Consider the following 15053-nt stretch of genomic DNA (forward strand, 5'->3'; position numbering starts at 1 on the left):
GCCATTGCTATACACCTGTAATCACACGGTACGCACAACACAGGCAGCGTCAGTTAATGCTGAAAGTAGATCAATACAATTTTTTTGAAGTTACAGCCTGGGTAAAGCAATATCCAATATTAAATAGACAAGAGAAAAACAGAACTGAAGCAAAGCCCAAACACTGAATTATGTATGACCTGCTGATTATTTTCCACTAAGGTATGTAGCTTGTTCATGGCCTCCTCAGCCTCAGCTGCTTCTATGATTCCAACACTGAAAGCGGAGACACAGGAACAGGCCACAGAATAGGCAAGTACCTGAAAAAACAATATTTAATTCTATTAACCAGTATCTGATCAAATTCACTGTAGCAATGTGTACATGGAGCAATGTGCCAGCATGACAAAAAAACCATGACGTTTTCAAATTACTCTTTCAGATGTTCATCCCCTCTCTGAAAGATTCTTCACTGATGCTAACACTGACAAATACAACTAAAGCTTGGAAGTACTTTTGGTTTTATGTAGGTCAAACTGCTGATCTTGAATGTAGTTACTCCTCTCAACCGAAGTATGCGATCATCATTTATCTGAGCATACACAGCATGCTGTGATCCCATCAGGGCTACAAGTAGGTCCACACACCAGAAAAGGAGCATGTAGTAGAGCTGTCTCCCACACAGTGCATGACACTAGCTTCATGTCCTTGCAGAAGGATACACGATGCTTTTTCTGTTCTTTAGCCTTAGACACGGAGAATAAGGAAATGAAGCGCACCGTTTAACCTCCTTAGTACTGAAGCTAAGTAACAAAACCACACATGACTATAAGGGAAGCAGACAGCATCTACCTACCGTGCAGGACTGACAACAATTTTACTTGGCCCAAGTAATGCTCAGATTGTACCTCTTGCTACAGCAGGCCAAAGTTACCTCTCGAGTACAGGATTACATCCCAGCCATTTATAGCTCTGAATAAGCCTCTTGTGCATCCCTTTAGTATTATTCATCCTAGGGTACTGGCCAAATCTTCCTCAAGTAATTATCTTTACAATTCCTTACAGAGATTTTAATTGAAAAGGGTAGGTTTTGCTTCTCATCTCAGACTATCTCATGATGTCAAACAGATGGTGCCTTTCATCTCAGAAGTTGCTGTACTGAACTCAATTTAAGTTCAGTAAGGCACTTTGAGATGTCTGGGGAGAAATAAATGATTTCATACCTGCAAGACACTTTAATGCATGAGCCATAAACTGCAAAAACCTAATCCCCAACACACATGTACTGCTAAAAAAATAAAATTCCATAAAAGAAGACCTTTAATAAAAAGCTTTCAGAGCAGTACCAAGAGGGGAAAGAGAATACTACTACCAACCTCTGCTAACTCCCTTAGAAAAAACATGATTATGCAACTCAGCTGTTCAGCTGTTGCAGGCTAACATACATCAGGTACAGGGTTGCTTTTTTTTGTGCAAAACACCTGCTTATTCCAATACTTGTTTTCTGTTGTAAAATCCTCCAATTTCATCAGTTTTACTTCTCAAGTTTTACCTTAGTAAGGTTATACACTTGGTACATGGACCACGTCAAAACTTACAGGACATATGTTGGTAAATTAAATTGAAATTCATGCTCACACTTCAAAATATCGTTACGATCATGAGAATAGCAAATGGGGCCATAGCAGCATTCACAAGTGCAAGATTCACATTAGCTAGTGACACCAGCTTTCAAAGAAGGAAACAGAGGGCATATTGAAGGAGCAAGTATTAGTATTAACGTTCCCTCTGAGGGTAACTTGCTGTCTGCTTTCTCATAGATCAGATGAGCCGTAACAACTACACGTAAGACAAACACATACCCACAGTTACTCATGACCCAACTTTCAACAACTTAAGATTAAGAAATTAAAGAAGCACTTCAAAGTGTGATGTCTGTTACTTTTTCAGGCAGTTTCTTACTGTTTGAGCAGCCTACATGTTATTCTATTATTGTTACTATGGTTTTCTTCAGCAGATAAAACTCCTGTGTATTGTGAAAGAAATAATAGAAACCAAGCATTCCAGTACTACAGATATAAAGCTTCAGTAAAAAGTCTATAGTTACTAAAGAGAGGCAGCAAAGTAAAAGTAAGATTTGAAATTTCTGATAAAATACGTCATACCTCCTGGACACATCTGCTTTGGTCCTCACTGCTGTCCAGGTATTTGCAGAGTTTTCGGAATTGAGTGGAAACATGCACTCGCATTTCTGTTTGGCTACTGTGACTCATACATGAAAGAACAAGTCCTACTCCCAAAATACATCCAGTGCTTAAAGAGAAGACAAAAGAAAAAGAATTAAGTATGCTTCAGCTGCTGTGAACTGTCTTTTCACCTCAACATGTGTTGCTGAACAAAAAGACCTCTTGGTGTTGCCTGATAACTAGTCCTGTGGATATTTACTTACCACAGTCAATTTTACGAATAGTTTTTGTTTCACACATAGGTGATGCTTTTCAGGAGATGCAGGATAAAAGAAGAACAAAAGAAGAAAGTGTGTACTTAAAATAGTAAATCTTACTGTTGTGGTTTAATCCTAGGCAGTAATTAAGCACCATGCAGCTGCTCGCTCACTCCCCCCTCATCCAGGGGGGTGGGGAGGAGAATCAGAAAGGAGTGTAAAAACTCAAGGACTGAGATACAGTTTAATAATTGAGACAAAGTAAAATATAACAACAGTTAATACAAAAAGAAGGGACAAGGGGAAAGGAATGAAATCCAAAGGGAAGGGAGGAAAGAAAACACAACACAACCGCTCACCACCTGCTGACCGATGCCTGGCCCAACGATCAGCAGCCCTGGCCAACCCCCCCTGCCCTCAGTTTACATATGCAGCATGATGCCCCATGGTATGGAATACCTCTTTGGCCAGCTGCGGTCAGCTGTCCAGGCAGTGTCCCCTCCCCATTCCCCATGCCCCTCCAGCCCTCTCACTGGCAGGGCTTGAGACACCGGAAAGTCCCCAACCCAGTACAAACACCATCCAGCAACAACTAAAACCATCAGTGTCCTATCAACATGGTTCTCACATCAGAGCCAAAACACAGCACTGCACTAGCTACCAAGAAGAAAATTAACTCTATCCCTGCTGAATCCAGGACAACGATGTAGAAGTCTGATGACAGTTGTGATTGAAGATGTCTTAAAGTCAAATCAAACAGCTACTGACCTTGCAAAAAGCTCCATAAAGAGCAAGTTGGTTTAATGCTCCTGTGGTGGGTTGACCTTGGCTGGATGCCAGGTGCCCACCAAGCTGCTCTACCTCTCCCCTCCTCAGCAGAACAGGGCAGGGAGAAAATAAAATGAAAAGAAACTTGTGGGTCAAGATAAAGGCAGTTTTATGAAGCAACAGCAAAAGTCTCATGTGCAGAAGCAAAGGAAAACAAAAGGTGTTACTGTTCTCTACTTCCCATCCGCAGGCAGTGTCTGGCCACTTCCCAGGAAGCAGAGATCAGTACACGCCAGCAGTTGCTCCAGAAGACAAACACCATAAATAAAAAATGCTCCCCTTCCTTGTACTTTCCCTTTTACATCTGAGCAGATGCCGTACGGTATGGAATATCCCACTAGTCACTTGGGTTCAGCTGTCCTGGATATGTCCCCTCCCAAGATCTGGCCCATGCCCAGCCTAAGGTGGGGGGAGGTTGGAGAGGCAGCCCTGATGCTGTGCAGCGCTGCTCAGCAGTAGCCAAAACACTGGTGTGTTGTGTTATGAGCACCTTTCCAGCTACTGATACGAGCACAGAGCTGTGAGGGCTGCTATGGGGCTCAGCCAGACCCAGTACAGCTCCACACCGCAATTTAAAGGAAGGCTACTGTGTGTTTCAAGTTTCATAGCAATTTGCTCCTTACCACATCGTTACTCAATATGTATCAGTGTTTATCATTTGCTCAATATTTCTCCAATATTTATTCTTACAGATGCAACCCAGTTCTGCCATGCACTAACTTTATACAAAAAGCTGTATCTGCAAAGGTCTTGCAGAATTCATCCTCAACATGGGAAATGTAACAAGGCAAGCCAGAAAATCTACTGCCCCTTAGTTTTCTCAAAAACTTTTTACATGCAAACCTTTCATAAGGTTAGAGTTAACTGAATCTTCAACACATTCTTCTTTATTAGCAGAAAGCAGGGTGAGTGGGGGTGGGAAGAAGAAAAACCTTCCAATACAGGGACTGTATGTACTGCTCTTTGTTACCCATATGCTGTGCTGTTACAACTGGATCCTTGCCGTTGATTTTTTTTCTTTTAATTATTTATTTATTGTTTTTCCCCCATACACTGAGGTTCATCTGAAAAAAATCTACTTAATATAATCTACAAGAATAACTGGAAAAGTTAACAGCCATGAATGTACATGTTCGCTCAACCTAAGCTCCACATAAATTAGGGTTGGGGAAAAAAAAAAAAAAAAGAGTTGTTCCATAGCTTCTGTAATCAGGAAGTACAACAAAAACCTGTGGCCTAAAGAACTGTCTAAATCACCTGTCATACAGATTTTCCATATACATGCATACTGAAAAGTGGCATACCAGTACATTTTAATAATCTACTTATTTCACTTTCTGTCTAATATAAGGGCAGATTTAAGGCCCACTCACAGATCTCTCGATAACATGAGTGTATTCCATTTAAAATCAAGAGTAACTCAAAGCTTCTAGGGCTCTGCCATCTGTGAAGCTCTGTTTCAGCTAAAAACTGAGGAAACATTGTATTACCACGCTTAACTATCTGAAATCTTCTTCCCCCTTTAAAAGTATGTTTCACTTTTTTTTTTTTTTTTCCCTGTGGAGTTATAACATAAAACTGTACTGATTCGCAAATGTTATTGTGACCTTTTCTGAGAGGAAACCTGCAGTTTAAGAGTATTTTATGCAATTTATACTGACATAGAGATTCTTACGGAACATAACTGGACTTTCACTAAACTAAAGCAGTGGCTCAGGGAAATATTCTTACTGCTTATTGAAAACAACTCTGTTTTCGTTTCTCTTACCTCTTCCCCCCTTCCCCAATTTTAAAGGACAATTCTCCTAACTAAATTAAGAAAATTGTATATAAACCCAACACTCCTATCAAGGCTTATATGATCAGTGAAGCATGGTTGTGACCTCCAGTTTGCATAACACACACATAGATAAACCACTTTCTTACCTAGATACTCAAGGTAGAAGATCAGACCAAACCAAAACTTCAGCAAAAATATCTGTTTCTCAATAACGTCCTTCGATGTGCAAGAGGTCTCACTTACTCAACAACCCTGCACAGGTGCATTACTGAGTAGACACACATTTTCTAAAGCAAGTGGGAGGCATGCCACATCACACAAGCCTACAGCTGTCCAGTTAGGGCACTGGCAGGGTGCAGGATGGTGGCAGGGTGTGGGGCAGGGTGCAGGGGGCCAACAGTGTGATGGGGGCCAGCAGCGTGCAGGGCAGGGCATGGGCCTGGCAGGGTGCTGGCAGGATCGAGAGGGACAGAAGGGTGCAAGGCAGGGTGCCAGCAGAGCGCGGGGGGCTGTGCGCAGGGGGTCAGAAGGGTTCATAGTAGGGTGCAGGGCCCTGCAGGGTGTGGGGCAGGGGGCATGCAGGCTGGAGGACCAGGGGCCAGCAGGATGTGGGGCGGGGGGCCTGCAGGCTGGGGGGCAGGGTCTAGGGGGCCAGCAGGGTGCAGGGCAGGGGGCAGCAGGCTGGGGGCAGGGTGCAGGGGCCGCTGCGTTCCGCTAGGGGGCAGCATGAGCCCGGGAGCACAAATGCCTGCCCACCCTGCAGCCATGGCCACCCGCTCGCTCTAGTCCTGTACTCCCGTGGCAACCCCTCGCTGCCAGAGAAGTCTAGTTTGGCTTTTCCGTGAGGCATTTATCTCCAGCTAATAGGTTTCACAACAAGCAGTACCACTCAAGAGGCAGCTCAAATCCTGACTAAGCCATATAGGTTCACAGCCCAACGGTTTGCAACTGTGACCCCTCACAGCTTTTCAGGAGGTCCACTGGAGGAGGGAAGGAAAAAAGCAAACAGGAATTACTGCTCTGTTTCCTCTCAACAGGGAGGAACTGGGCAGATGTTCAAAATCAAATAAAAGTTCTATGTACCCGCACTGAGGCACTCAAGATACTGCAGTACCTTCCCTGACCTAGAAGGGAAATGACTGCTGTGGAAGACACACTACTAGTGATGCTCACGGTGTAATGGCAACGATACATGCGCTTTATTGTTCAGTTATTCCAGGTTTACCAACACCAATTGTGCAATACCTTTCAATAATTTCTTGCCCTGCTGGTGGGCTGCTCTTCTCTTTGGGACACCTGAAGCATAACCTCAGTTGGTTAATTTAAACATATTTGCTTTAACCAGTATTCAAAATGCCACCCACAGTTGTTAAACTAACGGCCTGGCTCTCCCAGACAAGTCAGTCACGTGAGGCAGCTGCTCCCCGAGATCGCACTATATTGCACACACATGCACATACCAGTAACAGGCTCCAACGCAGAAGCAGCTAGACTTCACCGAACACCTTGGTAATCACTCAAAAGCATCAAGGAAGGACTTATAGAAACATCTTTCGTTACTGAACGGGTGCAGGTAAGATCAGCAACCCTGCTCCTAGAATTGCTGGTATCTCCCCGCTGCCTGCGAGCAAGGTCATGTTCTCTACACATGCCCAAGGTTTTCACTTGTGGCAGTGGTGGCCACTGCTTCTTTTCACCTTGCACTAGGGACTGTGTGGAAAAACCTATGTGTGTGTTAGATATACGCACCTATGCATATGCTTATATATGTACATATATGAAGGCTTTTTTTAATATATATGCGTGTGTGTGCATGTGTGTATTCATATTCATTTATGGACACTCACTTTGAAGGGAGAAACACACAGAGGAATAAACCAGCAGGCATACCCTGAAATTCAACAAGCACCAACTCAGTCCTGTACCTGGCAACAGACAGTCTGGGGCCAGAGGAGCTGGGCATTAGCTCTTGGGGACAGCCTTGGGCACTGGTAGGCAGCAAGCCAAGGCAGGGCCAGACATGCACCCAGGCAGTGATGAGGGCCAGCAAAGCGTGGAGAACATGACAAGGACACAGCCATGAGAGCCAGGGGAAGGATCACGCCTCTACTCCATGCTCACTTATACACCTGGAATACTGCTCTGAATGCAGGACAGACAGCAACAAAACTGGAATGCATTCATGGAATGCTACTGAGGCAGCAAGGCTGGAGCCCTTGCCCTGACAGCAGAGGCTGTGGGGCCACAGCTGGCTCATCTGTGAGAAGGGATGGCTTTGGGGGCACCCAACAGCATCTCCAGCACTGACAGGAAAGGACTGAGGAGATGAAGCTGGGCTCTTACACGGTGGGAGGCCGAGAGGCAGTGGGCACAAGCTGAAATATCATCAGATGTTCACATGGAAGTAAGGACAGCCCAGAAGTGCCACCAGGGCCCAGAGACGATGTGCTGCCTCCAGTGCTGGGGGTTTCAAGCCCTGACTGTAAAGCCTCGGGCAAGTCAAAGCCCATGGCCGAGTCTGTCTTGGGAGGGATGCGGACTTCTGAAGGTCCTTGCCAGCCTGTGTGGGTTAGTGGTTCTACGGCAGAACTCAGAACAGGCTGGCTCCTTATCCTACCCTTACACTCTCTGTGTAGAATTAAGGAATAAAAGCATGAATTGAAAAGGTGGAGTTCAAAATAAAACTAAGTATCATAAGTAATGAAGGAAACTCACTTGTACTCCAGACTGGTGTCAAAGCAGCACTCTTCCAGTGCATCCAGGGACTTCACTAGAACTAAGTTAATCTGTTGACTGGGTATGTCACTACAAAAACAAATCAAAATAGAAACCAAAAACATCCAAAACACAGCTCTGCTTTTTAAATCATACAGGATATTAAACCACCTGCTAAGACTTAACGTGCCAGTAAACAGAGTTCTCTTCTTGCTGCAGGTTCTTATACTAGTCTGTAAGCAATAACTATATGACTGGTCATTTGTGTCACATTCATATAAACATACTCATATACAAATAACAAAAACATATTCAGACCTTAACTGGCAATCATTATTGCTACAACACCCAGCATCTAGGATTTGTAAAACACACCTCACAGGGGGAGGGGGATACCGATGGAACATGATCTCTACTAGACCTATAACTATTTATAAACTGAAAATTACGACGTTTTAAGATATTAGCTCTGTAAATCCCTATCTCCATCCATTTACCTAACTTACTGATAAAAAAGGAAACATTTACTTCTCAATCCAAAGATGTCATAGGGACTCCCCTCTTACAAAATATACACAGTTTTCTTAATGAACAGGGCATCTTTAATGTAAACAGACTCTATGATTTTATATTAGCTACAGCTACATCCCTACAAGTTTTGCTGTTGTTGCTTGGAAGAGTGTTTAAAATTAAGCTTTGGAGTTATGCAGGGCAGTGGAACAGTAAAAACTGCTACAGTCTGTAAGAGATTTTTAGATAAATTTATTGATTTCAACACTCCTTGCCAAACAAATAAAACCCCAAAATGCAAAAAAACATTCAAATACTCCAAAACACCAGGCTGACCTAACATCATTCTCTTGTGAGACACCCCATCCCCAAGTTACATGGCTGAGTCAGATGCAGCAAGGCATCAAGACACAAAAGGACAAGGATTAGAACAGAGCAATGCTGAACAGCATTTTAACAAAAGCAGGCATGTTGGAAAATTTAGCTTCACTGAGCAAATCTGTTTGATACCTGTGCCTGTGCACTACTTCAACATTTATTACAGGTATACAGGCATATATAGTATATACCCTATTATGGGTATATAGATATATATTATAGGCAGAAAGGATCCCTAGTAGTCAAGACGGAGGAGTATAAAGCCAAACCCGCTTCTTAATTTCTCTGGAATCATCAGAAATTTGCAGCCAAGGCCAACTCTTCTGCAAAAGAGGCGTTTTCTACCAACTTCAGAACATCTCTTTGCTGCTAACACAGCTGTTAACAGCATGCCTTAAAGACAGTCCATTACACTACTTCCGTTATAGCTCCATCCCTGTATGTGTAACTCACATGATGTAAGTGGATACTATCCAGTGTCCAGAGCACCACTTAGAAAGAAACCAATGAGAATTTATTGTGAATTATTTTACTATATTGTGAATTACTTTACAATTAAGCCTCCTAGGGCAGCTAGTGCTGTTTAAAAACAAGCGTGCGCCTCTTCTAGCTGACTCTTTGCACACTTACCTTAGGGTATTATGAAAATTAATCATCCATCCTGAAAAAATGGCAAAATATCCAGGATAGCACTGGGGGTGGTGTGGTAAAGACTGATAACAAAAGACCCCTTTTAAGAAACATTGCAGATCCCCTCAAAATCATTTGCCTATGACTTGTAAATAATTCTTCAGAACTTAAGGCCATATGCTGAAAAATTAAGTTATTTGCATACCTACATTACATATAGTAATCCTTACCTGAGTTTTTCTTCATAGGAACATGAGATAAACATCCCCAAACCAAGGCCAACATGGATTTGAACAGCTTGAGACTCATCAGCATTTGGTTTTCCAGGTAACCTGTCAGTCAGCATACTCAGGACCTCCTCCACCTTCTCCTTGCATGATACAATGAAAACTGGCACTAGGAGAGACAAAGCAGTGGCGGCACAGGAACGAGCTATAATACTAGCAGTATTTTCACCTGAATAGGATTTCTAGAAAAACATAAAAGAAGGGAAGAAAATAGATCTCCTTTCCAGGTAGTAACACTCGGCACTTTAGGAATTTAAAATAAATACATATAGAGCAAACAGCAGCACAGATGTACTCCAATCTGACAATAAACAGCATTTCATGGAATTGCCTCTGGTAACAATTCTATTCATAATGTATTTTCTAAGCGTAAATAAGATTGTTAAGTATGAAACTGTAAACAAAATAAGATAGGTTGCAACTAGATTTTAACAGCTAGTAGGCACATAAATACATTGGACTATTTTAGTTTTCACCTTCCCTGTTAAAATATGCAGCAGCACGATCAGAAAAACAGAAACCAGCCATGATGTTAGTGTACTTCTGTAATTATAACACACTAAGAATTTAGTGAGCTGGAAAAAGCACTAACTTAAAACCATCACACCTAGGATAAAAAATACCATGAGATTTTGCAAGATAACCAGTAGAGATGATTTCTTGAAGAAAGATCTCTTACAAATGTTTTTAATTCCTTTCCATTTTGAAAGGTAAAATCCATACAGCTACCTCTACTTATAAAGCAAGTTTGGACTGACTGTAAATGATAGCCTAATGTATATTTGTCAATTTCCATATGCAACTCTGAAAAAGAAAAGAAAAAAACTCCAGGATGCAAGGCACTCTGCAAGACAGTGATTTCAACTGTGTGCCCTAGAATTTTACACACATAAGATTTTAACATTTTTTTGAAGTAAGCGGATTTTAGAAATGGAGCATTGTCACATTGTTCCATCTCAAAAATACCTTTTTTAAACAGTATTATTTTCAAAGGCAAGAATGACAGAACAATCTAACAAGAACTGCTACTGCTAACCAAGTGGTTGAATTTCCTTATGTCCAACCAGCCTTGCATTTATTTAACACTACATTTGTTTTGGTGATGTATGTCCCCTATCCGTGATGACATGCCAAAGCTGACTCAGGATCCATTTTCAGCTTTTTGATGCTAACATCTCATTACTGGACCAAACACAGCTCATGAATGCAGTTAAAGTTCTGGTTAGAAAACATTATGACACATTAGCAGGCTGGTATTTGGCCTTGTAGGACCCAAGTTCCCTTCCGCACCCATGACACAAAGAATCTCCAATCTTGTTTTGATAACAGATAGTCAAAGAGTTAACAATACCTATTCCTTAAGGTCTATATTGAGCTTTCAGTCCATTTCAAGACCCTACTTAAGAACTGCCTGATATGGCTTGAGAATTTCAGGCTGGTTATCACACTGCAAGCACATACTATACAACTACTGACCCTCAGGGGTTCAAGAGGTACTGTAAAATAAGAAACACTGGCTCCATAACTATCACATTTTGAGAAAGTATTGAAATAGATTTCAGAGCCCTAAAGAACGGTGTCAGAATCACTCCAGGATTTGATAGTGTGGTTTGAGGAGAGTCTGTTCATATTAAAAAGTTTTGTTTTGTACATATGTGCCAAATATTCTTAGGTTTTGATGGATTTTTTTTGTTTTAAAAATTTCTTTCATTCATGTGTCCTCACATGTAGTTTTTACTATTTTGGTAATAAAGACAAAAACTCAAGGCAAACCCAAATAAAAGCAAAAAACATAACGAAATAAAAAGAACAAAAGCAAGAAAAATTTTGATTCTCCTCTATTATAACTACTACAGGGCAAACAGAAACAGGAAATTCCACACTAAGAACTCCGAAATACAGACGTTATTTGGTTGCCTTTAACACCACAACACATACCTGGTAGAAACATGGGAAGACTTGACCTTTAGGATGATAGCGGCTATTCACAATACTAAAGAGAGTCTCTGTGACCATATAAATCCAGTGTTTTGTGGGAATAAAATCGGGTTCAGTCTGTAAAAACCAAAATCAAATAATGATGCTTATTTTTTTTCTTAAATCGTGTCCTAGCTGAACAGAAGCTCAGCAGTTGATATTCCAGCTATGATCCATCAGGAATGAGACTATTTTGCCATGCTTACATACAGTAAGAAGCATATTTACTTGCCAATGCTGACCCTCCAGACACTACTTTTGATCAGGTTCTATGCAGTGAAAGCAAAAATGGTAAGAAAGAGTCTGGCTGGGTTTCAGTGTGCACTAGACCTCTATCTCATCTGTCAACACCAATAAAAAAATGTATTAAGTCATTATGTTTTTTGTGAGAAGGCACCTACAAACTCTGACTGCTTTTGTACAGATCACACAGCAGCTACCAGATGGCATTCACTGAGCAGGGTGAAATCTGAACTTCAAAATATGAAGTACTTCACATCCACTTACCAGGCCCCAAACACCTGGTCATATTGCTTCATTCTATTTCACTAAAAGTAGAGAACTTTTTTCGCAGATTGACTCACCTCAGGCATCCCTTCAGCGTCTGAGGAAAGACTGCTTTCGTATTTGGCTACAGCAACTGCAAGACCAGTTAAGGCAAAAATACAGTTTCCTTTCACCACTGGGCTGTCTCTGGACAGAAAAAGGCACAGTTAAGAAGCATAATAGAGATGCAGACAACAAAACACGTATCTCAATGCAAAAACATTATGCCATAGGTGTTCCACAAGGGAAAGCCTTTGTACCTAGCAAATGTATTGAGCTGCCTTCTAGCTCAGCAAAAGTCTATCGCGTTTCATCTCAGGAATTAGAGAAAGAATGGAGGACAGAAGTGTTTCAGTCTTTTTTCTTGTTTGCCTTTTATATAAAGCCTAGCACAAACAAAGCTGTATAAAACCAGAAGCTTGCTTCCACTATAATGAAGCCTGCCACTCTGCAGAGCAAGTAGCACTCACAGAAATGCACCAGTTGTTCTTAGCTAGTACTATCTCTACACAGAACAACAAAAAAAGCTCTTCAAACAGAGAACGGTAGAGAGGCAGGTGCCACTTCACTGCAACAGCATCTGTTCAGAAGATTTAGCAGAGCTGCCATCACTGAAATCTCAGCTTAAAAAAAAAGTTTAAAGTTACTCCCCTGTGTTATGAAAACAGTAACATAAAGGAAAATAACAGGTTTCAAAGAGTAGTAACTTCCACCACAGTGCAAATGTTTACTTTTAAGGAACCAAGAAAAAAATATCTGCTACCTACAAATAGGAAAGAATATAATTGTGCTCAGTTTCATGAAAAGATAAATGTTGATAACCCAGTCATTCCCAGAAAACATATATAATGTTATATGCAATATAATCTTGTTGGAACTCTCTCAGTTGACAGTGTACTATACTTTTTGCATCAGTGTTCCATTTCTAAAAACTTCCTCAACTGTTGCAGTAAAAATACACCTACACTGCAAATTTAGGCATTTGTTCAGACCCAAAGATCTCATTTTCTTAACAAAAATACTTTCTGGATTTCTGGTTGTCCTGGTTTTGGCTGGAATAGAATTCATCTTTTTCTTAGTAGCTGGTACAATGCTGTGTTCTGGATTTAATAGAAGAATAATGTTGTTAACACACTGATGGTTTAGTTGTTGCTAAGTAGTACTTAGTCTAATTCAAGGACTTTTCAGTCTCCCATGCTCTGCCAGTGAGCAGGTGTACAAGAAGCTCTGAGGGAGCAGCGCCAGGACAGCTGATCTGAACTAGCCAAGGGATATTCCACAACACGGGACATCAAGCTGAGTATATAAATCAGGGGGAGTTGGCCAGGAGCTGCTGATCACTGCTCAGGGACCGGCTGGGCATCGGTCAGTGGGTGGTGAGCAGCTGTATTGCGCATCACTTGTTTTTTTTCTCCCTTAGGTTTTATTCCTCTCTCTCTCCCTCTCCTCTTCATTACAATTTTTTTTCTTGTTGTTGTTATTATTATTATTATTTACTTTATTTCAATTACTAAACTCTTCTTAACCCATGGGTTTTACATTTTTCTGATTCTCCTCTCCATCCCACCAGAGGAGGGCAGGGTCTGGGGTGGTGAGAGATTCGTTATGTGGCACTTAGTTGCTGGCTGGGGTTAAACTACGATAGTGGTTTGCTTCTTAAAATAAGGCACACAGATCTTAGTGGAAAGTCATTGACCTCTCCTGTTTGGAACAATAAAACTACCTCCTTTCAGGTAAGAGACACTTCAAAATAATTACAAGTAGGTGCTTAGTTAATTTCTTTGAAATCTCCCCCATATCTCTTGCCTTAAATAACTTCCTAATCTATGTACAGAACCTTTGTTCCTGTTGATCAACAACATCTAAAAGGTTACATTTCATTATGTACTTCAGACAGAAACTTAAATCTACATGCTCATGGAAGCTGCATGTTATTCATCCATCCCTCTCAAATTAGGCAATGCTCCTACCTCACAGAAGTTCATTAGCAAAACTAGTTAACTAAAACCATAATGTTAATCCCAGGACACAGAATATGATATATTTGAAGTTTGTTATTTTGTTCCTCTTTTATTTATCTCTTTTTACTATCTTAGAACACTGGTATTTTTACTGAGTAACTAAAATATCAAACAGATCTTCCTATTTCAACCCTCTTTAACTGACTCCTTCAAGATGGACCAACAGGTAAGGAAATGGAACAGCTGGGAATGTTTTAAATATCTGAATGATGATAAGTTAAAAAAGGAAAAGTTCAAACCTTTATGGAAAGTCTTAATTAAAATCTCCAGAACTCTCAAGTTGCAAAAATATTTCAAACTGGTCTTTTATACATTTACAAGAATACCAATGTTGAAACGGCCTGTGAGATTTCCCTGCAATTCTTTCACTGATGACATCTTTATGATATGGCATCCTCTAAGTACTTGTTCTTATGAAGATTCACTATTTTTGATGCTTTTGCTTAACCTGGTGCAAGTGGCCAATTTCAGGTTAACCAAGGGCAACGTTAAATAGGAAGCTAGCTGCCAGTGGAGAGTGAAAGGAGGAAGTCCAACCACCTCAGCAGCCTATGAAGGAAGGTTACGATACTGCTGCCTGAAAGCCATGCTAATTCTAATAGCAAATGAACAAGCCTTTCACAACCTGAAAACATGTAATTTCCTGCCTTTTGGGACATCTGGGCACAGAGACAGATACCTTAACAGAAAGTGCGACAGTTTTGAAGGGCCAATACTCCACTAAAGACCACTCAGCTTCTACATAAATGAAGCTACTTGAGACAAAGCGTTAAAAACCAAAACATGTAACACACAGCCCATATAGCACTACCCAGGCTTTACTCAAAAAATTAGGCATCAGCCTGACAGTCAGTGGTAAAAATCTGAAAGCACAAGGCGGGAAAGAGTTCCTTTCCTGAAATCATGAAACTGGGTAGATAACCAATTGCAGAATTTATCATCTTACATCTTCTGCCACA

The 15053-nt window shown here is 41.1% G+C and overlaps 1 protein-coding gene across 3 annotated transcripts in view; it reads right to left on the reverse strand.

Moving 5' to 3' along the window:
* Nucleotides 1-15053, reverse strand: part of FOCAD (focadhesin) — a 121404-nt gene that overhangs the window by 17675 nt on the left and 88676 nt on the right. For all 3 annotated transcript variants that reach the window (XM_056323863.1, XM_056323862.1, XM_056323861.1), the window contains exons 26-31: nucleotides 12112-12220; nucleotides 11489-11605; nucleotides 9494-9732; nucleotides 7746-7835; nucleotides 2145-2292; nucleotides 180-299 (exon numbers count right to left, since the gene is read on the reverse strand). In XM_056323863.1, coding sequence (XP_056179838.1) covers nucleotides 180-299; nucleotides 2145-2292; nucleotides 7746-7835; nucleotides 9494-9732; nucleotides 11489-11605; nucleotides 12112-12220 — 823 coding nt within the window. The remainder of the gene's footprint in view (nucleotides 1-179; nucleotides 300-2144; nucleotides 2293-7745; nucleotides 7836-9493; nucleotides 9733-11488; nucleotides 11606-12111; nucleotides 12221-15053) is intronic.

This window comes from Falco biarmicus, chromosome Z, assembly GCF_023638135.1.
Source record: "Falco biarmicus isolate bFalBia1 chromosome Z, bFalBia1.pri, whole genome shotgun sequence".
Lineage (NCBI taxonomy): Eukaryota > Metazoa > Chordata > Aves > Falconiformes > Falconidae > Falco > Falco biarmicus.